The sequence below is a fragment of the Pleurodeles waltl genome, chromosome 4_1, assembly GCF_031143425.1.
Source record: "Pleurodeles waltl isolate 20211129_DDA chromosome 4_1, aPleWal1.hap1.20221129, whole genome shotgun sequence".
In the NCBI taxonomy this organism is placed as follows: domain Eukaryota; kingdom Metazoa; phylum Chordata; class Amphibia; order Caudata; family Salamandridae; genus Pleurodeles; species Pleurodeles waltl.
This window is the reverse complement of record NC_090442.1, coordinates 275,938,714-275,965,841: the sequence shown is the minus strand read 5'-3', so window position 1 is coordinate 275,965,841 and position 27,128 is coordinate 275,938,714. Positions and strand designations below refer to the sequence as shown.

The 27,128-nt window shown below is 45.3% G+C and overlaps 1 protein-coding gene across 2 annotated transcripts in view; it reads right to left on the bottom strand.

Moving 5' to 3' along the window:
- Positions 1-15,055: 15,055 nt before the first annotated feature.
- TTLL12 (tubulin tyrosine ligase like 12) overlaps positions 15,056-27,128 on the bottom strand; it is a 131,114-nt gene continuing 119,041 nt past the window's right edge. For both annotated transcript variants that reach the window (XM_069228297.1, XM_069228298.1), the window contains 2 exons: positions 15,874-16,012; positions 15,056-15,486 (listed from right to left, as the gene is read on the bottom strand). In XM_069228297.1, coding sequence (XP_069084398.1) covers positions 15,335-15,486; positions 15,874-16,012 — 291 coding nt within the window. In that variant the 3' untranslated portion in view covers positions 15,056-15,334. The remainder of the gene's footprint in view (positions 15,487-15,873; positions 16,013-27,128) is intronic.

The window sequence follows — 27,128 nt, the reverse complement described above, 5'->3', positions numbered from 1 at the left end:
ACAGTAACAAGCATCAGTGCGAGTCTTTTGACACCAATTTCACCATAAACGTATGGTTTACCACCCTTAACTTTGACCCATACTACCTGAAGTGTAATATGAGATGGATTTTATTTTTTGATGCTTGCATTTACTATATATATACATATATGGAAAATGTCACTTACCCAGTGTACATCTGTTTGGAAATTCAGGCATTTACTCTGGAAGAACCGTTCTTCCAAGTACACAAACACAAAGTAGTACTTAGGACAAACCCAAAATGTTTACCTAAGGTGATTTCACCTTTTCACATTAATCAAACAGTGGAATTGCCAGTCTTCTTTCTACAGCCAGACTCAACTGCTGAAAGAGCTCTACACACTCTTGATCTTAAAAGAGCTTTAATGTACTACATTGACAGCACAAAAGATTTTAGGAAAACTAATCAACTTTTTGTTGCTTTCCAACAACCACATAAAGGTAATCCCATTTCAAAACAAGGATTAGCTAGATAAGATTCCGAGATGTATTCAAACATGTTCCCTTAAAGCAAAAAGGCAAGTATTAATAACTCCTAAAGCACATTCCAGTAGGAAAAAGGGTGCCTCTATTGCATTCTGATGAATATTCACAAAATATTGTAAAAAAGTCCCAGTGATTCTTGTTGCGCAGGGAAAGTTTTGGGGTTATCTGTCGTTTTCCTATGTTAATTCCCATAGGACCTCTGAACAAGGCTACAGCCCAAACCACTGGGACATTTTTTTTTTTTTTTTTAGAACATTTTGTGAAGATTCATCAGAATGCTTGCCAGAGATATAGGCAAGTCAAAAACATGTTTTTCTTATGGAAATATGGTCCCAACTACAATTAATTAGTGGCGACCTCAAGTAGGATATGGAAAATGTCATTTATCCAGTGTACATCTGTTCGTGGCATGTTCCGCTGCAGATTCACATGCTATGCATAGGTCCTGCCATCTAGTGTTGGGCTCTAGAGTGTTACAAGTTGTTTTTCTTCAAAGCAGTGTTTTCGAGTCACAGGATCGAGTGACTCCTCCTCTTCAGCTCCACTGCGCATGGGCATCGACTCCATCTTAGATTGTTTTCCCGCAGAGGGTAAGGTAGGAGTGATAGTGTGTAAAGAAAGAGATGTCCATGCAAATGGAATAGAGATATATATATACAAATTCAAGTGTAACTTAAACGGCTACAGGCTCCCAGAGAGGAGGGAGGGCGCATGTGAATCTGCAGCGGAACATGCCAAGAACAGATGTACACTGGGTAAGTGACATTTTCCGTTCGATGGCATGTGTAGCTAGAGATACACATGCTATGCATGGACTACTAAGCAGTTTTCCTCCCATAAGCGGTGGTCAGCCTGTTGGAGTTGACGTTGTTTGAAACTGTGTTCTTAGTAAAGCCTGTCCTACTGTGGATTGTTATGTTTCTAACACATCTACACAGTAATGCTTGGTAAATGTATGGGGTGTTGACCAAGTGGCTGCTTTACAGATTTCTGTCATCGGTATATTTCCTAGAAATGCCATTGTTGCTCCTTTCTTCCTGGTGGAGTGTTCTTTTGGTGTTACTAATAGCTGTCTTTTAGCTTTTAGGTAACATGTTTGGATGCACTTTCCTATCCATCTGGCCAGTCCTCGTTTTGAGATGGGATTACCAGTATGGGTTTTTTGGAATGCGACAAATAACTGTTTAGTTTTTCTAAATGATTTTGTTGTCAATGCAATACATTAATGCTCTTTTGTATGGAGCGCTCTTTCTGCTACTGAGTCTGGCTGTAGGAATAAGACTGGAAGTTCCACTGTTTGATTTATATGAAACAGTGAGATGACTTTAGGTAGGAATTTTGGGTTTGTGCGAAGTACAACTTTATGTTTGTGTACTTGTGTAAAGGGTTGTTCAATAGGGAATGCTTGTATTTCACTAACTCTTCGTAATGAAGCGATTGCAACGAGGAATGCTACTTTCCACGTTAGATATTGAATCTGACATGAGTGCATGGGTTCAAAAGGTGGACGCATGAGCCGTGTGAGTACAATATTGAGATTCCATGAAGGTTCTAGTGGTGTTCTTGGAGGTATGATATGTTTTAGCCCTTCCATGAAGGCTTGTATGACAGGGACTCTAAATAGAGACTTGTTTTGTATATTTTGTAAATAGGCTGAAATAGCTGTGAGATGTATTTTAATGGAAGAAAAAGCTAATTTTGCTTTTTGTAAATAAAGTAAGTAACCTACAATGTCTTGTATGGATGCGGAAAGAGGTGTTATGTGTTTGGATTGTCAGTAAAAGACTAACCTTTTCCATTTGTTTGCACAGCACTGCCTGGTAGTGGGTTTTCTTGCTTGTTTAATTACTTCCATACATTCTGGTGGAAGATGTAGGTATCCAAACTCTAAGACTTCAGGAGCCAGATTGATTATTGCTGAATTTGGGTGCCTGATCAGTTGTTTGTTTTGTGTCAACAGATCTGGCCTGTTTGGTAGCTTGATGTTTGGTACTAGTGATAGGTCTAACAATGTTGTGTACCATGGTTGACGTGCCCACGTTGGCGCTATGAGTTTGAGTTTGTTTTGACGCAGTGTGCTAACCAGAAATGGAATGAGTGGGAGAGGGGGAAAGCGTAAGCAAATATACCTGAGCAGTTGATCCATAGAGCATTGCCCTTGGATAGAGGGTGTGGGAACCTGGATGCGAAGCTTTGGCATTTTGCGTTCTGGCTGGTGGCGAATAGATCTATGTCTGGTGTTCCCCATTGGCGAAAACACTTGTGAAGTACCTGGGGGTGAATTTCCCACTTGTGTGTTTGCTGATGATCCCGGCTCAGAACATCTGCTAATTGATTGTGAATCCCTGGAATGTACTGTGCTACAGGGTGAATGTTGTTGTGAATTGCCCAATGTGTAATTTTTTGTGCAAGAAAACAAAGTTGTGATGAGCGGGTTCCTCCCTGTTTGTTTTGGTAGTACATTGTAGTCATATTGTCTGTTTTGATGAGAATGTGTTTGTGAACGAGAAGAGGTTGAAAGGCTTTGAGTGCTAGGAATACAGCTAGCAATTCTAAGTGGTTTATGTGAAGTTGTTTGTGTTTGTTGTCCCATTGTCCCCGAATGTTGTGATTGTTGAGGTGTGCGCCCCATCCAATAATTGATGCATCTGTTGTAAGTGTGGCTTGAGGCACAGGGTTTTGAAATGGCCGCCCTTTGTTTAAATTTGTGAAATTCCACCACTGAAGCGGGATGTGTGTTTGGCGGTCTATCAACACTAGATCTTGAAGTTGACCATGTGCCTGTGACCATTGTTTTGCAAGGCACTGTTGTAAGGGCAGCATGTTTAGTCTTGCATTGGGGACAACGGCAATGCATGATGCCATCATGCCCAACAGTTTCATGACAAATATGACTGTGTACTGTTGGTTTGGCTGGATTCGTGGTAACATATTGTGGAATGATTGTACCTTTTGTGGACTTCGGCTTGCAAGTGCTGTTTGGGTATTTAATGTGGCTCCTAAATGCTGTTGAATCTGCGCTGGTTGTAAGTGAGATTTTTGGTAGTTTATTGAGAACCCTAGTGTGTGTAGGGTCTGTATTATATAATGTGTATGGTGTTGAAACTGTGTTAGACTGTTGGATTTTATTAGCCAGTCGTCCAGATATGGAAAGCCATGGAAATGTTGCCTTCTTATGTAGGCTGCGCCTACGGCAAGGCATTTTGTAAATACTCTGGGAGCTTTTGTTATCCAGAAAGGTAACACCGGGACTGGTAATGTTTTCCTTGTATTACAAACCTGAGATATTTTCTGTGCGCTGGATGGATGGGTATGTGAAAATACGCATCTTTGAGATCCAGTGTTGCCATAAAATCTTCTTGTAACAGTGGGACTACATCCTGTAGTTTTACCATGTGAAAGTGTTCTGATAGGATGTAAAGATTGAGAGTTCTGAGATCCAGTATTGGTCTCAATGTCTTTTTTGGGAATGAGGAAAGGCAGGGAGTAAACCCCTGTTCCTTTTTGATGATGTGGTACAAGCTCTATGGCTTGTATGAGTAATAATGATTGTACCTCTGCTTGTAACACTGAACTGTGTTGGGAGGAAAGTTTGTGTGGTTTTGGAGGTATATCTGGAGGAATTTGTGCGAATTCTATGCAGTAATCATATTGGATAACAGATAAGACCCAATTGTCTGTTGCGATGGGTCACCAGTGTGTGTGGAACGTTTGCAGTCTTCCTCCCACAGGGGGAAGTGTGGTGAGGGAAGATGTGGAGCAAGTCACTGCTTGGTGTGTGTAGTTTGCTTTGAAGGCTGATATTTTCCCCTAGTTCTGTGAAATTGTCCCCTGTAGGTTTCTCGAACCCCCCCCCTCTTTGGTACTGTGGCTGGTAAGACGGTTTGGATTGCGAGGTAGATGCCTCAGATGTTTGGGCTCTAAACCTCCCCTATATTGAAGCTTTCGAAATGAGCCTCTGTACTGTGTTGAGTAAAGCGCTACCATAGCTTTAGCAGTGTCGGCGTCCTCTCATTTTTTTCAATGGCTGTATCAACCTGTGTGCCAAACAGCTGTTTTTCATTAAATGGCATGTTAAGAACAGCTTGCTGGATTTCAGGTTTAAAGCCTGACCACCGAAGCCATGCGTGTCGTCTAATGGTGACTGCTGTATTGATAGTTCTTGTGGCTGTGTCTGCGGAGTAACGCTGACCTGATTTGATTATTCGTAATGGCCTGCCCTTCCTCGACTATTTGCTGGGCTCGTTTCGGTTGATCCTTGGGGAGATGCTGGATTATGTCTTTCATCTCGTCCCAGTGGGCCCTATCGTATCTAGCCATTAGCGCTTGGGAATTGGCTATTCTCCATTGATTAGCCACTTGTGATGCTACTCTTTTACCAGCAGCATCAACTTTTTTGCTTTCTTTATCTGGTGGCGGTGAGTCACCAGACGACTGGGAGCTAGCCCTTTTCCTTGCTGCACTGACCACTACAGAATCTGGGGATAGCCGTTGGGTAATAAAAGCTGGGTCCGAAGGAGGCGGCTTATATTTCTTTTCTACCCTAGGAGTGATTGCTCTTGCCTTAACTGGTTTCTGAAAGATTTGATGTGCATGTTTTAGCATGCCAGGAAGCATGGCTAGACTCTGGTACGTGGTGTGAGTTGAGGACAACGTATTTAATAGAAAATCATCCTCAAGAGGTTCTGTGTGCATGGCTACGTTATGGTATGACGATGGCCTAGCTAGAACCCGAGTGTATGAGGTGCTATTCTCTGGGGGTGATAGCTTTGACGGATAGCACTCTGGACTATTGTCAGAAATGGGATCATCAAAGGTCCCATGGGTTGACATCATCTTGGTGTGACTCTGCAGAGTGCACTGGAGACTGCAGTGGAGGTAATAGGTGGAGAGTCAGTTAGTTGAGGAGAATGAGGAGGATACTGGTGAGGTGAGAACTGAGGAGGTGGAGATTTTTGTCTGGGTTTTGGCACTTTAGCCGGTGGCTGGTCAGTGTCCAAATGTGTTTGAAAGGCTAGCTTCCTCCATTTTTAGAGGCGGTGCAGTGAGGATCTTGCCAGTGTCTTTATGAATTTGAATTGTGGCCTGTTTTTCATCAAGTTCCTCCATTTGCGCAAGTTCCTCCGCAAATCTATGGCTTTCTTTCAGTTGTTTGGAAAGTCCATGCTCCTCTGTATATATGGGTCTTTTCGGCTCCAAAGACTGTTTCCTTTGGATCGAAAGGCCTGGAGTAGATGTTGGCCTCGGCTCCGGGAGGGATTTTCGAGGCTTCGACTCGATGGGTCAGTGCTTGACTATTTCGGAGCCTGTGCTTCGATGGCGTGGCCTTTCTCGGTGCCGCAGTTGTTGCTTGGTCACCGGCAGTCTTTTTACGGGTGGAGCCATGGCCTTCTGGCAGTGGCGTCCCCGAGGCCTTGAGTTTGGGCTGGGGCAGGTGTCCTCATGTGCTGGCCTGCCGTGATTGGTCGGTCGTTGTCAGACTCATGCTCGAAGTCGGACCCCCGAACGGAGACTGCGGTGTGCATCATCTCCTCCTCTTCTGCATCGAGGCGTTCAGTGCTTCTCGACACCATTTCCAACCTTCACGCTCTTCGGTCTCGTAGAGTCTTCTTCGAGTGGAAAGATCTGCAGGCCTCACAAGTATCCTCTCGGTGGTCTGGAGATAGACACAGGTTACAGACTAGATGTTGGTCCGTATACGGGAACTTGGCGTGGCACAGAGGACAGAATTGAAACTGGGTCCGGTCCATGAGGCTTTGACAAGGCTTTGGTCGGGCCGACCAGGCCTGAGTTGGGCCCGGGGGCCCGGAAGGGCAAGTAGAGAGCTGTATCCACCGGTACCGAATTGTCGATGATAGATGGTACGCGATCGAAAACAATACCGATGAATTTAGAGAGTTTGTAGTACTTTTCCTACTCGAACTACCGGAGCGAAAAAAAACCCACATCCAAACCAGATGGCGGAAAGAAAACAACCGAAGATGGAGTCGATGCCTATCCGCAATGGAGCCGAAGAGGAAGAGTCACTCAATCCGTGACTTGAAAACACTTCTTCGAAGAAAAACAACTTGTAGCACTCCGAGCCCAACACCAGATGGCAGGACCTATGCATAGCATGTGTATCTGCAGCTACACATGCCATCAAACATATATATATATATATATATATATATATATATACACACACACATCCTACTGGCGGTTGCCAGTAGATAGTAAGGACCTAGTTTCCATAGGAAAATCGTTTTTTTGTTTTGCCAATAACTTTGGCAATGCTTCATGAATTTTCAAAAAAACTTCAAAACTAATACAACAGTCGTTTCAACTACTGACTTGAAAGTTTGGGGGTGATCAGTCAAGCAGGGGGGCTGAGAAAAATGGTGGGGTCCCAAAACTTCCCCCCCCTGCATTTTCCCGTAAAGTCTTTAGACATGCCTACAGACCGAACCTCTGAACGGAATTACACCAAGTTTGGCAGAAGCCGGATCTTGTTGCACACTTGCTTTGGTGTAAATCCATTCAGTAGTTTCGAAGAGACTGAAAGTTAAAAGAAAATAGATGTCTAGGGACGCAGAGGATAGGCCGGGTCCCAGATATCTCACGCAGAGATCGGACTGGCTGCCAATACTTCAACTAGGAAGAGTTGGCAGCCATTCAGGGACTCTGCTTCAAATGAGTCCCAAAAACAAACAACAACAAAAACGAGGGACTAGGGTAGGAATATCCTGAGTCTCTAGTTGGTCCGGGGGTCCCTCAAACCTCACCAGGGGAAGTGGGGGCCCACCCACCCTTAACAATTTTTTTGTTTTTTATTTGTTGCCCTGGGAAGGTGGTGGTTCCCAGGAATGGGTCCACATGCCTCCCCCCACTACTTTTAATATGTTGCTCCAGGGAGGTGGTGGTCCCCGGAGGAGGAGGGTCCATGTGGCCCCATAATTTTTATTTGATAGCTTCAGGGAGGTGGTGGTTCACTGGGGTTTTTTTTTGTCAGGGGGGGATGGGGAAGGAGGAATTTGAGGGCATGCAGCTCCACTAAACAAATGTATGTAATGTGGACCCCTTTAAGCTCCAAACCACGTGCCACACACAGAATGGGGTTGGTTGCTTATAGGCAGTAGACCAGACTGTAGGAAGTTGGCTCTGTATGCACTATTTCAAAGTAAGGAATAGTATGCACAGAGTCCAAGGGTTCCCCTTAGAGGTAAGATAGTGGCAAAAAGAGAGAATACTAATGCTCTATTTTGTGGTAGTGTGGTCGAGCAGTAGGCTTATCAAAGGAGTAGTGTTAAGCATTTGATGTACATACACACAGGCAATAAATGAGGAACACACACTCAGAGACAATTCCAGGCCAATAGGTTTTTGTATAGAAAAATATATTTTCTTAGTTTATTTTAAGAACCACAGGTTCAAATTCTACATGTAATACTTTGCATGAAAGGTATTGCAGGTAAGTACTTTAGGAACTTTGAATAATCACAATAGCATATATACTTTTCAAATAAAACACATATAGCTATTTTAAAACTAGACAGTGCAATTTTCACAGTTCCTAGGGGAGGTAAGTAATTGTTAGTTCTTGCAGGTAAGTAAACCACCTACGGGGTTCAAGTCTGGGTCCAAGGTAGCCCACCGTTGGGGGTTCACAGCAACCCCAAAGTTACCACACCAGCAGCTCAGGGCCGGTCAGGTGCAGAGTTCAAAGTGGTGCCCAAAACGCATAGGCTTCAATGGAGAAGGGGGTGCCCCGGTTCCAGTCTGCCTGCAGGTAAGTACCCGCGTCTTCGGAGGGCAGACCAGGGGGGTTTTGCAGGGCACTGGGGGGGGACACAAGTTAGCACAGAAAGTACACCCTCAGCAGCACGGGGGCGGCCGGGTGCAGTGTGCAAACACACATCGGGTTTTCAATTGAAATCAATGGGAGACCAAGGGGTCTCTTCAGCGATGCAGGCAGGCAAGGGGGGGGCTCCTCGGAGTAGCCACCACCTGGGCAAGGGAGAGGGCCTCCTGGGGGTCACTCCTGCACTGGAGTTCCGATCCTTCAGGTTCTGGGGGCTGCGGGTGCAGGGTCTTTTCCAGGCGTCGGGATCTGAGAGTCAGGCAGTCGCGGTCAGGGGGAGCCTCGGGATTCCGTCTGCAGGCGTTGCTGTGGGGGTTCAGGGGGGACAACTTTGGTTACTCACAGTCTCGGAGTCGCCAGAACGTCCTCCCTGAAGTGTTGTTTCTCCACCAGTCGAGTCGGGGTCGCAAGTCTCACGCTTCTGGCGGGAAACGCTGTTGCCTTTAAGTTGCTCCTTTGGAAACAAAGTTGCAGTCTTGGGTGAACAGGGCCGCTGTTCTCTGGAGTTTTTTGGTCTTTTTAGAACAGGGCAGTCCTCTGAGGATTCAGAGGTCGCTGGTCCTGGGGAAAGCGTCGCTGGAGCAGTTTTCTTCTGAAGGGGTGAGACAGGCCGGTAGAGCTGGGGCCAAGGCAGTTGGTGTCTGTCTTCTCTGCAGGGTTTTTCAGCTCAGCAGTCTTTTTCTTAGGTTGCAGGAATTTGAGTTCCTAGGTTCTGGGGAGCCCTTAAATACTAAATTTAAGGGCGTGTTTAGGTCTGGGGGGTTAGTTGCCAATGGCTACTAGCCCTGAGGGTGGGTACACCCTCTTTGTGCCTCCTCCCAAGGGGAGGGGGTCACATTCCTATCCCTATTGGGGGAATCCTCCATCTACAAGATGGAGGATTTCTAAAAGTTAGAGTCACCTCAGCTCACCTTAGGGGCTGTCCTGACTGGCCAGTGACTCCTTGTTATTCTCATTATTTCCTCCGGCCTTGCCGCCAAAAGTGGGGCCATGGCCGGAGGGGGCGGGCAACTCCACTAGCTGGAGTGCCCTGTGGTGCTGGAACAAAGGGTTACCCCATAACTTTTTGCCTTTGCTGATGCGAAGTTATGATTTGAAAGTCTGCTGGGACCCTGCTAACCAAGTCCCAGCACCAGTGTTCTTTCCCTAAACTGTACCTTTGTCTCAACAATTGGCACAACCCAGACACTCAGGTAAGTCCCTTGTAACTGGTACCCCTGGTACCAAGGGCCCTGATGCCAGGGAAGGTCCCTAAGGGCTGCAGCATGTCTTATACCACCCTGGGGACCCCTCACTCAGCACATACACACTGCCTCACAAGCTTGTGTGTGCTGGTGGGGAGAAAATGACTAAGTCGACATGGCACTCCCCTCAGAGTGCCATGCCAACCTCACACTGCCTGTGGCATAGTAAGTCACCCCTCTAGCAGGCCTGACAGCCCTAAGGCAGAGTGCACTATACCACAGGTGAGGGCATATGTGCATGAGCACTATGCCCCTACAGTGTCTAAGCAAAACCTTAGACATTGTAAGTGCAGGGTAGCCATAAGAGTATATGGTCTGGGAGTTTGTCAAACACGAACTCCACAGTTCCATAATGGCTACACTGAAAAATTGGAAGTTTGGTATCAAACTTCTCAGCACAATAAATGCACACTGATGCCAGTGTGCAATTTATTGTAACATACACCCAGAGAGCATCTTAGAGATGCCCCCTTAATACCTACCCGACTTCTAGTGTAGGCTGACCAGTTTCTGCCAGCCTGCCACACACCAGACGAGTTGCTGGCCTCATGGGGAGAGTGCCTTTGTCACTCTGTGGCGAGGAACAAAGCCTGTACTGGGTGGAGGTGCTTCTTACCTCCCCCTGCAGGAACTGTAACACCTGGCGGTGAGCCTCTAAGGCTCGCCCCTTTTGTTACAGCGCCCCAGGGCATCCCAGCTAGTGGAGATGCCCGCCCCTCTGGCCACTGCCCCCACTTTTGATGGCAAGGCTGGAGGAGATAATGAGAAAAACAAGGAGGAATCACCCACCAGTCAGGACAGCCCCTAAGGTGTCCTGAGCTGATGTGACCCCTGCCTTGAGAAATCCTACATCTGGAGTTTGGAGGATTTCCCCAATAGGATTAGGGATGTGCCCCCCTCCCCACAGGGAGGAGGCACAAAGAGGGTGTAGCCACCCTCAAGGACAGTAGCCATTGGCTACTGCCCTCCCAGACCTAAACATACCCCTAAATTCAGTATTTAAGGGCTCCCCAGATCCCAGGAATTCAGATTCCTGCAACCTGAAGAAAGAAGGACTGCTGACCTACAAGCCTTCAGAGAAGGAGGAAGACGACAACTGCTTTGGCCCCAGCCCTACCGGCCTCTCTCCAACTTCGAAAACCTGCTCCAGCGACGCATCCGACAAGGACCAGCGACCTCTGAAGCCTCAGAGGACTGTCCTGGACAACAGGACCAAGAAACTCCTGTGAACAGCGGCCCTGTTCAAAGAAGCAACTTCCAAAGACTTCACGTTTCCCGCTGGAAGCGTGAGACTCTACACTCTGCACCCGACGCCCCCGGCTCGACCTGCAGAAAAGCAACACCTCAGGGAGGACTCCCCGGCGACTGAGAGCCCGTGAGTAACCAGAGACTACCAACCTGAGCCCCCACAGCGACACCTGCAGAGAGAATCCAGAGGCTCCCCCTGACCGCGACTGCCTGTAACAAGGGACCCGACGCCTGGAACCAACACTGCACCTGCAGCAACCAGAACCTGAAGGAACCGAACTTCGACACAGGAGTGACCCCCAGGTGACCCTCTGCCTAGCCCAGGTGGTGGCTGTCCTGAGAAGCCCGCCCTGTGCCTGCCTGCACCGCTAGCGTGACCCCCGGGTCCCTCAATTGTTTCCTACCTGAAACCTGACGCCTGCTTTGCACACTGCACCCGGCCGCCCCTGTGCCACAGAGGGTGTGTTTTATGTGCCTACTTGTGTCCCCCCAGTGCTCTACAAAACCCCCCTGGTCCACCCCCGGAGGACGCAGGTACTTACTTGCTGGCAGATTGGAACCTCAGCACCCCTGTTATCCATAGGCGCCTATGTGTTTTGGGTACCTCTTTGATCTCTGCACCTGACCGGCCCTGAGCTGCTGGTGTGGTAACTGTGGGGTTGCCTTGAACCCCCAACGGTGGGCTGCCTATGCCCCAGGACTGAGACTTGTAAGTGTTTTACTTACCTCCTAATCTAACCTTTACTTACCTCCCCCAGGAACTGTTGATTTTTGCACTGTGTCCACTTTGAAAATAGCTTATTGCCATTTTTACAAAGACTGTACATGATATTGTTTTCATTCCAAGTTCCTAAAGTATCGAAGTGAAATACCTTACACTTAAAGTATTAACTGTAAATCTTGAACCTGTGGTTCTTAAAATAAACTAAGAAAATATATTTTTCAATATAAAAACCTTCTGGCCTGGAGTAAGTCTTTGTGTGTGTGTTCCTCATTTATTGCATGCATGTGTACAACAAATGCTTAACACTACCCTCTGATAAGCCTACTGCTCGACCACACTACCACAAAATAGAGCATTAGAATTATCTACTTTTGTAACTATCTTACCTCTAAGGGGAGCCCTTGGACTCTGTGCACACTATTTCTTACTTTGAAACAGTATATACAGAGCAAACTTCGTACAATATTCTTACCTCTGTATGTTTTATGTCAAATTTAATATCCATTTGTCTCTTTATTTAAAGGTAATATCTGTAATAACTGTTTTTCAACTTTTGTAAATACTTGAGAACAAGTAGATGTAAAACTAACTCAAAACCTGCTATTGTGCACAGAAAACTCTACAGACATTGCCACATTCACCTATAGGATAAGCAGACATTGTTATTGTAACAATGTAAAAGATGGCATGACTGGACTTTTCAGTGAGATTAATCAATGTGCTGAGTCACAATCTCCTGGACATTCACCTAAATGACCAGTCATTTGTTTGATTATTTTAGGATAAGGACATTTTGCTTTTTCCAGGTTTCTTGTTTTGATTCTGTATTTTACCTACGTAAAGTTTTGGAAAGAGGTTCCATGTATACTAAATAAAACAGCAGCTGTCAGTGTTTTTCCAGTTTTAATGTAGAACATGGTATATATTGCTTCTCACCTCTGCAAGCTGATTACGCCTTGACTGCACACTCCTTTTCCCAACTGACAAGTCAGCCAGTTGAAACTCAAGAGTTTGGCAATCTGATTTAGAGTTTGCCAGATCAGACCCAATAGCATGGTGGATAGCATTTGTATACTGCAATCCTACCTCAAAAGAGGCCTAGAAAACACTTTCCCAGTGGTTCAGCATGCCGTTTCTATATAGCTGTTGCAGGGACAAAGTCATATTGGCATTTTAACTCTATCTCAGTCTTAACCATATTCTTCTCATTAAGACAGTATACTTATTTTTAAGGTGAAAGTACGCTAATAAAGTTAATATGCATTTGCTTTGAATATAATATTTGTTAACTTAGAATAACAAAAGGAAATTTACAAAGAATAGCTTTGAATTGCAGAGGAATTAGGCACCACTGTTTGCGAATTTGTAGCAAAATAATGTTTTTTAATTCTACAGAGGACAATGGCTTTCAAAGACAATCAAGTGTACCATGAACCCTAATGAGTGTACCAGAACAGCCCACCACGAGGCAATGAGGGCTATCAGCAGCATTCACAGAGACGCCTATGGGATTTCGGAGGAGATGGAGCTTTCTTAGTGAGCCTTGCCTATCAGTGGTCTATAAGAAAATTGAGGTCTAATATCATGGTAACCCCTGTAGTCGAATACATAAACTCTTAAGCATACAGCTGTTGTGGCGTGGAAACAATCATCATTCTAGTGAAGTTTAAATCTCTTGATGCTGGAGTTTAGCATAGCCTATAGGACGATTTTCTTGTCATGTGTAATGCACCTGCATAATCACTTATAGAAGCTTTCGGCAACCGTACAGGACTCAACACTTTACTCCTTTGATTGTTGACTGTCAAAAACTAGTTAGTCCTAGGTAGGACTATATGCTAGAGGATAATTTTGTTAGTAAGGCAAATGCTAAGGCCATACATTAATGGCCAATTGAACTGTACACATTTCCCTTAAACAGAATCTTCTTCCTTACTAGTAATTAGTTATGGGAGTACAAGGCTTCAAAGACATTGTCCCAGTGTTGAATCAAAATGATATTCTGGCTTTGCCATTTTGAAGCCACCTTAATTGTAAGAGCTAGTTAGGCAATTCCATCTACAGGTTGGGCAAGCCTAGCCTCGAGAAGACCAGGGTAGTATTCGCTTGCTAGAAAATCCTGGAGCTGAAAATGGGGAATCATTTGTTTACAGTTCAAGTAACAGAAAATAGATATCACCATCCATGTAATCTGCAGAATAATAATCTGCTTTGAGTCTAGGATGGCTCGCAGGTTATCACTTTTGAGACTGCAAATGGACATTTTGCCTGGCCATATGACAGTTTTAATTCCAGTAATCATAACCACTCTATAAAAGACTCAGATTACTTTTCAGGAGATTTTTGGATCATCGGGTTGTCAAGGGATTGGAAACTTCCACCAAATTTGAATGTCTCAGTTTAAGCTCTTTCTATCTCAACAATGCCCGAGCAGTGACAGGGACAGCATGGAAATGTTAGAGGAGAGGAGCAAACGTGCTGAACACTGGCTGTTCCTTTTTAGCTACAACCTCTGTTATGTCGGAAGAAATACCTGATCGAGGTTGGCACTATTAACCCAAAGGATCCTTGCTAGCGCCTACAGATGAGCATGCTGCAGTGCTGAAGACAGCACTCAGGGCTGAGACACCAGACCAATGGCAGCAGACATCCCTAAGAAGTGCTGTAGTTGCTGGATCACTGCCCTTTCCATCAGTTTGACAAGATAGCATTTATAAGAAATGTGGTTATAGTTGGATACGTTTTAGAGTCAACGCAAGTTTTCTTTCAGGGTGGAGCAGCAATTTCCCTTCTCAGTGATGTAGTAACCCCGGTCAAAAGAATCTGCGACTTGATTCAATGTCTCAAACGCTCAGTGAATAGACCAAGTTAGGCTAGTTCATCAGATATATCAGCCAGGATAGCGTCATCTGGGGTTTCAGGTGGTTTACTGGTCCTTTAAAGCTTGGAGGAGAGTTGGGCATGGTGAAAAAGTAACAAATCGTACCTTCGACCCAATGAGCTTATCACGGTCCTTGTATACCCCTCCCATTGGAGGGATGTGAATCTGAGCAGTGCATCTTCATGGATAGTTTCAATTTTATCACTCAAGCTAAATTACAGAAATGCCACATATGAAAAATGTTCCTTCTGCCTAGCTAGCAAGCTTCTACTAAAGCACACCAAAGTCACTCAGACAAGTCCCTTTGCTGGCACATACTTCCCACTGGGCGTCCTCTCCATTAATCCCTGTAATCTTATGTCTGGTTCAAGTTGGCTTTTACAGCATTTAAAGCAAAACCGCGTTGTGCAATTGCACAGCCAGTTCTTTCACCAGGGAAGACTGTCTGGACCTTTGGTGCAAGCGTTTCAACGAGCTGCAAAGCATTTCTCTCATACTCCTTCAGGACTTTGATATTTTGTTAGCGTACAGTTGTTATAGTTTCTATATGTCCTGTTAGGATGGGAAGACGCGGAAGTTTTATTTTATTTTTAAAACACGACAGACACCACTTACGAAAACAGATGGGTATTTATGACTATAAAATGATACTCCTCTTACCATTAGAAATACAGATTATAGAAACAAAGTGCATATTTTTAACATCATAAAGCATTGTGTGTGAGAGGCCACCCGAGGGACACCAGCTACTATGCACAAATGATTCATCTCAGCACAAAAGAAAAAAATGGGCGACTGAATTGCACTGCAACTTACTAGAATATTCTAGAGTATAAATGAGTCCAAGCGCTGACTAAAAACAAACTACATATAATAATATATTCAGTATTCTAGCTAATGCATGTTACATGACAGTTGTTTGTTTCATCCAGGAAGAGTGCAGTGAAAACATCATTAAAAAAAGACGGATGATATTTGCAGGCTCTTGTGCAGTCAGGATTGAAATTCACTTCCAGTATTTGAGGACGCATAATTCGTTTGCCTGAAAATCAATCAGAAACAGTTTTACAGTTAGCCATCAAGGTTTGCAGAACATTTAATAATACGTGTTTTTTCGGGCTGGGGATGTTTATGTGACAGTGCCAGTCTGTGGAGTGTGATGTGGGGGTATCGGAATCTTAGGGTAGATATCAGGCAAGCTGGGCCATGGAGTACACAGTAAATACGGTAAGGCCAGAGTTGGACCTTTGCTTCAGTACTGGACAGAAGTGTACCTTTTGCTTTTGTGCACATTGCAATTTAAATAAGAGCTCAGCCAGCATCTGAACCAAAATGTATAAATGATAAAGTTCAAAGCAGGAGTGGGAGTTTTTACTACATAGCATTACAAGCATTACTTAGGTTGTATGACTTCAAGCCTACCACTTACCGGCTGCATTTGTATCCCACTTCAGCATCAAATCAATGGCATAGACTGCTCGAGATGAAGGATATTCACAAATGCCATAGGGTGCCGGCCGGGCAGCTGCTGCTTGAAATAGTTCAGCAAAGGCCTTAAACAGCTCAGCCTGTCAACACAAGACAAGCAAATCTTGAAATGTGCAAAATTGATACAGAACTATGGTGCGGACAATTGTACAGCTGTTTTAAGTAAACGTGTGTTAACGAAAAGGAAGGGCATTCAATAATAATGCGTTTGGGGTCAGGATTTGCGATGTAAAAGACCGAATACATTATCAGACTTGCTGATGATCCTCGCCCTTTTGTAAGCTGCGCAACTTTTCTTGCCACTAGCTGAAAAGGAAAAGTAAAACAGTTGACATAAGCGAGCCGATGCAATATGCCACGGCCGTCGCCAGACACAAAAGGAAAAAGAAGTTTGCTCGCAGGCAAACATCGGCAATCGTGCAATTATCCATGTAACAGGCTCAAAGTCCAAGGCGGTAGCAAAACTGCCCCAAGGAGGGACAAGCATTTACCAGTGATGACAAATGATTTTTGAAAGGGAGGCCCATGAACGAGTGATAGTGATAGGCGTGCGGTTGGAGTGATTAAAAGCCCACAGATAGATTACAAGCCGGAGCACTTGCGCGCTCGACTGAATCATAAGCAGTGCATTTGACAGGAGTTGTGGTTTTTACAACAATTGCGCACTAGTTACGGTTTCTGCAACAATCCATAACTGGCAAATTTCAGCGAGTTCTATTTATTTCATAACAAATGCAGTTATGGATTTTTTTCAATTGTCTTTGTGATGTAATTTCAAACATACATAAAGAGGTCACGTGCAGGAAACCATAACTATCCTTCAACAAAGTTGTTTCATTAAATTTCGGTTTCCATCTTCTATGACCTGCACCCCAGTATGCGCACGTAGCAGCGGTTGGCCTCAAGAACAGCTCATGGGCCACACCCTGCATCCAACCCTTTGCAGCTGTTCAACCGAGACTGACTAGAGCCCGAACCAGTCAAAATATCCACAATGCACCTTGTACATACTTTTAACTTTTTCTACACATGATGTGCCAAACAAAACTTAAAAACGTGCGTCTCTACTTAAAATTGTAAAACCTGTAATGGAATCTAAGAATCCCACAATAAAAAGAAAATAAGGGACTACTTCTTCTCCCACACACACAATATCTGCCCCTCTGGGACCTTTCCATAGCACCTCCCATTGCCATCAAGATCTTCCTAAGTGTCAGAAGATGCTCCCCGCCCCCTTATACAGTGTCATTTGTTCCAGTAAAGCTTGGACCCTTGATTCAACAGGGGATTTGCCAACCTATGTTTAACAAAAGGAAATAAAATGCTCCATCTTTCGATGGATGTAATTATTAAATAAAATGAGGATTCAAGGAACTGGATCCAAGCTTCAAATAACAGTCTAGATCTCTCTAAAATAAACACTTGTAAGTCTGTCCAGCACTTTGGCCATGCACAGCAGGGGTTTGCTGCAGGGCCTGCCCCGTTTCCAGGGATTGCACCCTACTTTGCCGGGTTTGATTATCAACGACTGTGCACGTTCTTAAGCCATTTGAAGTAGGGAATGGCTGCACTGCCAGGCCTTTGAACAGGCACCCATACCCAAACCAACAAATGCAGGCAATCCCCAGCTGGTTCTAGACTGTACTTTACGGCAAACCAAGAAAAAACACTTCCTTGATAGATCTGCAAATCAGTGTAGTGCAACGGTTACCCTAAAAAGGATATCATGGCTCTAAAACGAGATCTGCAAGAACAATGTCTAATAAAGGTGAATAGGTGTGTTTTGAGCAATTTACTGAGCTTTACCAGATTGGTGTCAGCTCAAATGGACACTGGGAGAGTATTCCGGAAATGCCAGTGGTGACCAACAATGAACAAACTCCCATGCAACTTTTTATGAACTTAAGAATCTAAACGAAGTTGGGGGGGAGGGGGGTGGGGGGAGGGCTATGAGTGGAGGAGCCTGTTAGGTTGAAAGAATGAGAAATGGGTGAATATGCAACTATTATGCAAAAGGTTACTGACAGCTTTGCGGCAGAAGCAGAGCGTCTTGAAAACTGACCATTTCTTGATGGGCAACCACTGAAGCTTGGCTAAATAGCTAGATTTACTAACCCCACTATTAGTACAGAGGGCCAGATGGGTGGCGGAATTTTGGATGCGCCAAAGTCTGATGATTAGAAACACAAGGAGCTCGATGTGCAAGATGTTGCAGTAGCATTCATGATCAAAACCTGGACAACAGCAATCTTGGAGGAGCTGGGAAGAAGAGGAACAATCTGTTCAGTCACCTTGAACTACAAAAGTATGTGGTCGTTAGATTGTTGATATAGGCTTGAAAGGAGTGATCAGAGTCAAAGATTAATCAGAGACTGAGGGCAGTGTGGGTCGAGGCAGTGCAGAGACCAAGAGAGTTGGGCCACCAATCATAAGTTCAGCTAGCAGGATTGTCAAAAATGAGAACTTCGGTTTTATTAGTGTTCAGCCAGTTATTTTTTTTAAATCCATTTTACGACCTGTCAAAGATACTGTTTAAACTGAAGCTGAAGTGTGGAAAAAGCACCTAGCAATTTAGCACAATTTGAGTGTCATCGTGTAGAAAAAAATTGGAGGCCATGGGCAGCCATCAGGTCGGCAACCAGAATAACATGCAAGTTTAATGGCATGGGGCTCACGAAAGGTACCCCAAATAACCCACAGATTAAGGCCTTGAAAGAGGAGTGGAACTGGCCCACGGAGACTACCTGCATCCAACAGTCAAGAAAATAAGCACACTAACTTAGGACCATCTCCAGGAAACCAGAGGCGGCACAATCGTAAGAAGAATGTCAACTGTTTTTTTCCTTAGCAAAGAATCCAAAGGGAGTCAAGTAAAGTCTTTTCGAGCCACGTGACAGAGCGACTCCGCCCTTTCGGCTCCATTGCGCATGGGCGTCGACTCCATCTTAGATTGTTTTCCCCGCAGAGGGTGAGGTAGGAGTTGTGTATATAGTAAAAGTGCCCATGCAATGGAGTGAGTATGTATGTACATAATGTGTATAAAGAATAGTATATATTTACAAATGTACAAGTTTCATCAACTTATAACGACTACAGGCTCCCGGGGAGGCGGGAGGGCGCATGTGAATATGCAGCGTCTCATGCCACGAACAGATGTACACTGGGTAAGTGACATTTTCCGTTTGATGGCATGTGTAGCTGCAGATACACATGCTGTGCATAGACTAGTAAGCAGTTATCTTCCCAAAAGCGGTGGCTTAGCCTGTAGGAGTTGAAGTTGTCTGAAATAATGTCCGTAATACAGCCTGTCCTACTGTGGCTTGTTGTGTTGTTAACACATCTACACAGTAATGTTTTGTGAATGTAAGAGGCGTAGACCATGTGGCTGCCTTACAGATTTCTGTCATAGGTATATTTCCTAGAAAGGCCATTGTGGCGCCTTTTTTCCTAGTGGAGTGCGCCTTTGGCGTAATAGGCAGATCTCTTTTTGCTTTAATATAGCAGGTCTGAATACATTTCACTATCCATCTGGCAATGCCTTGTTTGGATATTGGATTTCCTGCATGAGGTTTTTGGAAGGCTTCAAACAATTGTTTTGTCTTGTGAAATTGTTTTGTTCTATCAATGTAATACATTAGTGCTCTTTTGATGTCTAATGTATGTAAGGCTCTTTCGGCTACTGAGTCTGGTTGTGGAAAAAAGAGTGGGAGTTCCACTGTTTGGTTTAGGTGGAACGGTGATATAACTTTTGGTAACATTTTGGGATTTGTACGGAGCACCACTTTGTTTATGTATTTGTATAAAGGGTTCTTGTATAGTGAATGCTTGTATTTCGCTTACCCTTCTAAGAGATGTGATAGCTACTAGGAAGGCTACTTTCCAGGTTAAGTATTGCATGTCACAAGAGTGCATGGGTTCAAATGGTGGACCCATGAGTCTTGTTAATACAATATTGAGGTTCCACGAGGGAACTGGTGGTGTTCTTGGGGGTATGATTCTTTTTAAACCCTCCATAAATGCTTTGATGACTGGGATTCTAAAGAGTGATGTTGAATGTGTAATCTGCAGGTAGGCAGATATTGCTGTGAGATGTATTTTGATAGAAGAAAATGCTAGTTTTGACTTTTGTTAGTGTAATAAATAGCCTACAATGTTTTTGCAGAAGCATGTAATGGTTGAATTTGATTATTATGGCAGTAATAAACAAATCTTTTCCATTTGTTTGCGTAACAATGTCTTGTAGTAGGTTTTCTAGCTTGTTTAATGACCTCCATACATTCTTGTGTAAGGTCTAAATGTCCAAATTCTAAGACTTCAGGAGCCAGATTGCTAGATTGAGCGATGCTGGATTCGGGTGTCTGATCTGTTGTTTGTGTTGAGTTAACAGATCCGGTCTGTTTGGTAGTTTGATATGAGGTACTACCGACAGGTCCAGTAGTGTTGTATACCATGGCTGACGGGCCCAGGTTGGTGCTATTAATATTAGTTTGAGTTTGTTGTGACTCAATTTGTTTATTAGATAAGGAAGGAGTGGGAGAGGGGGAAAAGCGTAAGCAAATATCCCTGACCAACTCATCCATAACGCATTGCCCTTGGACTGAGGGTGTGGATACCTGGACGCAAAGTTTTGGCATTTTGCGTTTTCTTTTGTTGCGAATAGGTCTATTTGTGGTGTTCCCCAGCTTTGAAAGTAAGTTTGTAGTATCTGGGGATGAATTTCCCATTCGTGTGTTTGTTGGTGATCTCGACAGAGTGTCGGCTAACTGGTTTTGAATCCCTGGGATGTACTGTGCTATTAGGCGAATGTGATTGGGCGATTCACAATGCCAAATCTTTTGTGCTAAGAGACACAGTTGTGATGAGTGTGTCCCTCCCTGTTTGTTTAGGTAATACATTATTGTCATGTTGTCTGTTTTGACAAGAATGTGTTTGTGGGCTATTGGCGGTTGAAATGCTTTAAATGCTAGAAACACTGCTAACAGCTCTAAATGATTTATATGCAGTTGCCTTTGTTGAACGTCCCATTGTCCCTGTATGCTGTGCTGGTTGAGGTGTGCTCCCCACCCTATCATGGAAGCATCTGTTGTGATCACGTATTGAGGCACTGGGTCTTGGAACGGCCGCCCTTGGTTTAAATTTATAGGATTCCACCATTGAAGTGAGAAGTGTGTTTGGCGGTCTACCAACACTAGATCTTGGAGTTGACCCTGTGCTTGTGTCCATTGTGTTGCTAGGCATTGTTGTTAAGGGAGGCATGTGTAGTCTTGCGTTTGGGACAATGGCTATGCATGAAGACATCATGCCTAGGAGTTTCATTACAAACCTCACTTGATAGTGTTGGTTTGGGTGCATGTTTAGTATTACATTTTGGAAGGCTTGTACCCTTTGTGGACTTGGAGTGGCAATCCCTTTTTGTGTGTTGATTGTTGCTCCTAAGTATTGTTGTATTTGACACGGATGTAGATGTGATTTTTGGTAGTTTATACAGAACCCTAGTTTGTGAAGGGTTTCTATGACGTAGTTTGTGTGTAGAAGACACTGTTGCTGAGTGCTGGTTTTTATTAACCAATCGTCTAAGTAAGGGAATACATGCATGTGCTGTCTCCTGATGTGAGCAGCTACTACTGCAAGACATTTTGTGAATACCCTTGGGGCTGTTGTTATGCCGAACGGTAACACTTTGAATTGGTAATGCACGCCTTGGATTACGAACCTCAAGTATTTCCTGTGGGAAGGATGTATGGGTATGTGGAAATAAGCACCTTTGAGATCTAATGTTGACATGTAGTCCTGTTTGAGCAAGGGAATCACGTCTTGATGTGTCACCATGTGAAAGTGATCTGATCTGATCAGAAGATTTAGTGTTCTGAGATCTAATATGGGTCTCAGTCTTTTGTCCTTTTTTGGAATTAGGAAATACAGGGAGTAAACACCTGTTCCTTTTTGATGGTTGGGTACTAGTTCTATTGCTTCTTTTTGTAACAATGCTTGGACTTCTAGTTGCAACAGATCTAAGTGTTGTTTGGACATGTTGAGTGCTCTTGGAGGCACATCTGGTGGTAAATGTAGGAATTCTATGCATTAGCCATGTTGGATAATGGCTCGGACCCACGCGTCCGTAGTTATGTGTTCCCAGTTGTGGTAATAATGTGAGTCTCCCCCCACTGGTGTTGTGTGGTGGGGGGTTTTGACGTTGAAGTCACTGTTTGGTTGGTGGAGTTTTTGGGCTCTGGAATTTCCCTCTTGTTTTAGGGAATTGTCCACCCCTATATTGTCCTCGAAAACCTCCTCTCTGATATTGGCCCTGATATGTGGGTCTGACTTGTGAGGTGGAGGGCTCTGTGGTTGTGGCCCGAAACCCCCCTCTAAAGTGTGGCTTCCTAAAAGTGCCTCTGCTCTGTGGGGAGTAGAGCGCGCCCATGGCCTTGGCAGTGTCCGTGTCTTTCTTCAGTTTTTCTATCGCTGTATCCACCTCCGGCCCAAACAATTGTTGTTTGTTAAAAGGCATATTCAGCACAGCCTGCTGGATTTCTGGCTTAAATCCGGAGGTCCGTAGCCACGGGTGTCTTCGAATGGTTACTGCTGTGTTAACTGTCCTGGCCGCCGTAATTGCTGAGTCCATAGCCGACCTTATTTGGTTGTTGGAAATAGTTTGGCCCTCCTCGACAACCTGTTGGGCACGTTTCTGGAACTCCCTGGGAAGGTGTTGAATGAGATGTTGCATTTCATCCCAATGTGCCCTGTCGTATCTTGCCAGTAGAGCTTGAGAATTGGCAATTCGCCATTGATTGGCTGCCTGTGCGGCCACCCTCTTGCCTGCTGCATCGAATTTCCGACTTTGTCGGGCGGTGGTGCGTCTCCAGAAGTTTGTGAGTTTGCCCTTTTCCGGGCTGCTCCTACTACCACCGAATCAGGATTTAACTGTTGTGTGATGTACACAGGGTCCTTAGGGGGATGTTTATATTTCTTCTCCACCCTAGGTGTGATGGCTCTGCTTTTGACTGGGTCCTGAAACACCTGTTTGGCGTGTTTTAACATGCCTGGTAACATTGGCAAACTTTGGTATTGGCTGTGCGTCGATGACATGGTGTTGAACAAGAAGTCATCTTCTATGGGCTCTGCATGCAATGCTACATTATGAAAAGTAGCTGCCCTGGAAACCACCTGCATGTAAGCAGTACTGTCCTCAGGTGGTGATGGCCTTGCCGGGTAGCAATCAGGACTATTATCTGAGACCGATGCATCATACAAATCCCATGCATCCGGGTCATCTTGGCTCATCCCTGTGTGCGTTGGTGACTGCATTATTGGGGGTGTTGCTACTGGGGACAGATGAGGCGAGTGCGCTGGCGATTGCTGTGGCGAAAACTGTGGTGGTTTTTCTTTAGCCACTTTTGCTTTTGGCTGCATTTCCGCCTCTTGGAATGCGAGCTTCCGCTTCATCTTTATTGGAGGAAGAGTTCTGATTTTCCCCGTGTCTTTTTGTATATGGAGCCTGCTCTGGGTATGGTCTGGCTCTCCCATGCCCAGTTCTTGTTCAAATCTGTGGCCTTGTAATTGTGTGGAAAGGCCTTGTTCGTCTGTATAGGAGCTGTGTTTCGGCTCCGAGGCTGCATGTTTCGGCACCAAAATCTTTTCGGCAGTCTTTTTGGGCTCAGATGAAACCTTTTTGGCTTTTGGGATGCCGATCTCTCGGTGCTGAGTCTGGTCGGAGCCGGTATCTCGACCGGAGTCGGATGTCTTCGGCTGCTGGGAGGCCTTTTTCGGTGCCGATGTTTGGTCACCGTGTTTTCGGGTGGCGTCCCCTTGGCCTTCATTATTTTCGAGTGAGTTTTTGCCGGGGCTGGTTTACTCACGGTTTGCTGCGTCTTCGGCTGCTCACTCTCGGACTCGTCCGAATCTGGAATGGAGAATCTCTCCTCTTCTTCTAAATCGGTGTGACCGGCGGGTGACGACACCATCTGAAGTCTTCGAGCTCTTCGATCCCATAGTATTTTCTTGGATCGAAATGCCCGACAGGCCTCGCAAGTATCCTCTTTGTGTTCGGGGGACAAACACAGATTACAGACCAAGTGTTGGTCTGTATAAGGATACTTTGCGTGGCAGTTGGGGCAGAAGCGGAAGGGGATCCAGTCCATGAGTTTCGAAGATGGACGCGGTTGGGCCGACCAGGCCCCGCCGAGGAGTGGAAGCCCCGAAGGGCTGCCGGAGCTCTTCTTTCTTCGGTGTCAATGTAATAGCACTAACCCAGTACTGAGCGCAAACAATACAGTCAAATTTTCCGATGGATAACTATCTTTTCCGAACCGAAATACGGAGCGAAGAGGAACCCGTCCGAAACCGATGGCGGAAAGAAAACAATCTAAGATGGACTCGACGCCCATGCGCCATGGAGCCGAAAGGGAGGAGTCACTCAGTCCTGTGACTCGAAAAGACTTCTTCGAAGAAAAACAACTTGTAACACTCCGAGCCCAACACTAGATGGCAGGATAATGCACAGCATGTGTATCTGCAGCTACACATGCCATCGAATATTATATATATATATATAAATAAAATGTCACTTATCCAGTGCACATCTGTTCGTGGCATGTTGCGCTGCAGATTCACATGCTGTGCATTATCCTGCCATCTAGTGTTGGGCTCGGAGTGTTACAAGTTGTTTTTCTTTGAAGAAGTCTTTTCGAGCCACTCTTTTCCCTGCCGCGTCGAATTTACGACTTTCCTTATCAGGGGGTGGCACATCCCCAGATGACTGCGAATTAGCCCGTTTTCTTGCAGCCCCCACAACCACTGAGTCCGGAGGGAGATGTTGTATAATAAACACAGGGTCTGACGGGGCGGTTTATATTTCTTCTCGACCCTTGGCATGATGGCTCTCCCTTTTACTGGTTCTTGGAAAACCTGTTGTGCATGTTTAAGCATGCCCGGTAACATTGGCAGGCTTTGATACGATGCATGCGTGGATGCCAGAGTGTTAAACAGGAAGTCATCTTCCACTTGTTCCGAGTGCATTGTTACATTGTGAAATGTTGCTGCTCTGGCCAGTACCTGCGTGTCGGACGTACTGTCCTCTGGCGGCGAAGGTTTTGTCCGGTAACACTCTGGACTGTTGTCCAAAACTGGTGGGTCGTATAGATCCCAAGGGTCCGCATCGTCTTGAGTCATCCCAGTATGTGTGGGTGACTGTGCCATTGGTGTACCCACTGGTGACAACTGTGGTGATTGAAGTGGGGACGTTTGTGGTGAGAATTGTGGGGGTGGTGACCTTTCTCTAACCACTTTGGCTTTTGGTTGCATCTCAGTCTCGTGAAAGGCCAGTTTTCTTTTGGACTTGAACGAAGGGATGGTTTGAATCTTCCCTGTGGGTTTCTGGATTTCTAGCCTTTGCTGAGTTAGATCATGCTCTTCTAAATCCAGTTCCTGCTCAAATCTGTGCTTTTCTTTGAGCTGTAGAGAGCCCCTGCTCTTCCGTGTAGGATGTCTTTTTCAGCTCCAAAGCCGTTTTTTTCGGTATCGAAACCCCGATGAAGATTGTTGGTTTCGGTTCCGAGTGGCGTTTGAGGTTTACTCGACTCGATTATTCGATGCCGACTCTTTTAGGTGCCGGTTTCTCGACCAGAGTCGGAAGTCTTCGGCACTAATTTGGCCTTTTTCAGTGCCGATGTTACTTGGTCACCGTCTTTTCTGTGGGTTGAGCCGTGGCCTTCCGGCAGTGGCGTCCCCGAGGCCTTTTGTTTCTTGACCTGACCTTGGGTGTGGGATGGGGCAGGTGTACTCACTTTGTGCCGCCGTCGGTGGTCGATCCCCGTCTGATTCATCCGAGGCCGAACCCTGGATGGATATCCGCATCTCTTCTTCTTCGGCGTCGAGATGTTGTGACTGTTTCGACGCCATCTGTAACCGTCTTGCGCGTCGATCTCTTAAGGTCTTCTTGGATCGAAACGCTCTGCAGGCCTCACAAGTATCCTCTCTGTGTTCGGGAGATAAACACAGGTTACAGACCCGATGCTGGTCTGTGTAAGGATACTTGGCGTGGCACTCCGGACAGAAACAGAAAGGGGTCCGGTCCATTAGTTATTTGTCGACAGGTGTGGCCGGGCCGACCAGGTCTTGGTTAAGTGCGGAAGCCCCGAAGGGCCGCCGAAGCGGTCTTGTTGTCGGTGCCGATGTGATGAAACTAAACCGGTCCCGAACGCAAACAATACAGACGAATTTCGATGATTTTCTAAGTTTCCCCAATTTGAATTACGGAGCGAAGAACACATCCGAACCCGATGGCGGAAAGAAAACAATCTAAGATGGAGTCGACGCCCATGCGCCATGGAGCCGAAAGGGAGGAGTCACTCAGTCCTGTGACTCGAAAAGACTTCTTCGAAGAAACACAACTTGTAACACTCTGAGCCCAACACTAGATGGCAGGATAATGCACAGCATGTGTATCTACAGCTACACATGCCATCAAACACATTATATGGAAAATGTCACTTACCCAGTGTACATCTGTTCGTGGCATGAGTCGCTGCAGATTCACATGCTGTGCACAGTCCGCCGTCTGGTGTTGGTCTCTTGACTCGAAAAGACTTCTTCTAAGAAAAACAACTTGTAACACTCCGAGCCCGAGGGACTCCTCCCCTTTTGGTTCCATTGCGCATGGGCGTCGACTCCATCTTAGATTGTTTTCCCCGCAGAGGGTGAGGTAGGAGTTGTGTATATTAGTAATAGTGCGCCCATGCAATGGAATGAATACTTATGTACATAATAAAGGTTTAAAGTAATATATTTACAAATGTACAATTGTTTAAGATCTACTTCTAAACTGCTACAGTCTCCCGGGGAGGCGGGTGGGCGCATGTGAATCTGCAGCGACTCATGCCACGAACAGATGTACACTGGGTAAGTGACACTTTCTGTTCGATGGCATGCGTAGCTGCAGATACACATGCTGTGCATAGACTAGTAAGCAGTTATCTCCCCAAAAGCGGTGGTTCAGCCTGTAGGAGTTGAAGTAGTTTGAAATAATGTTCTTAGTACAGCCTGCCCTACTGTGGCTTGTTGTGCAGTTAACACATCTACACAGTAGTGCTTGGTAAATGTATGAGGCGTAGACCAGGTTGCTGCCTTACATATTTCATTAATTGGAATATTCCCTAGAAAGGCCATGGTAGCTCCTTTCTTTCTGGTTGAGTGTGCCTT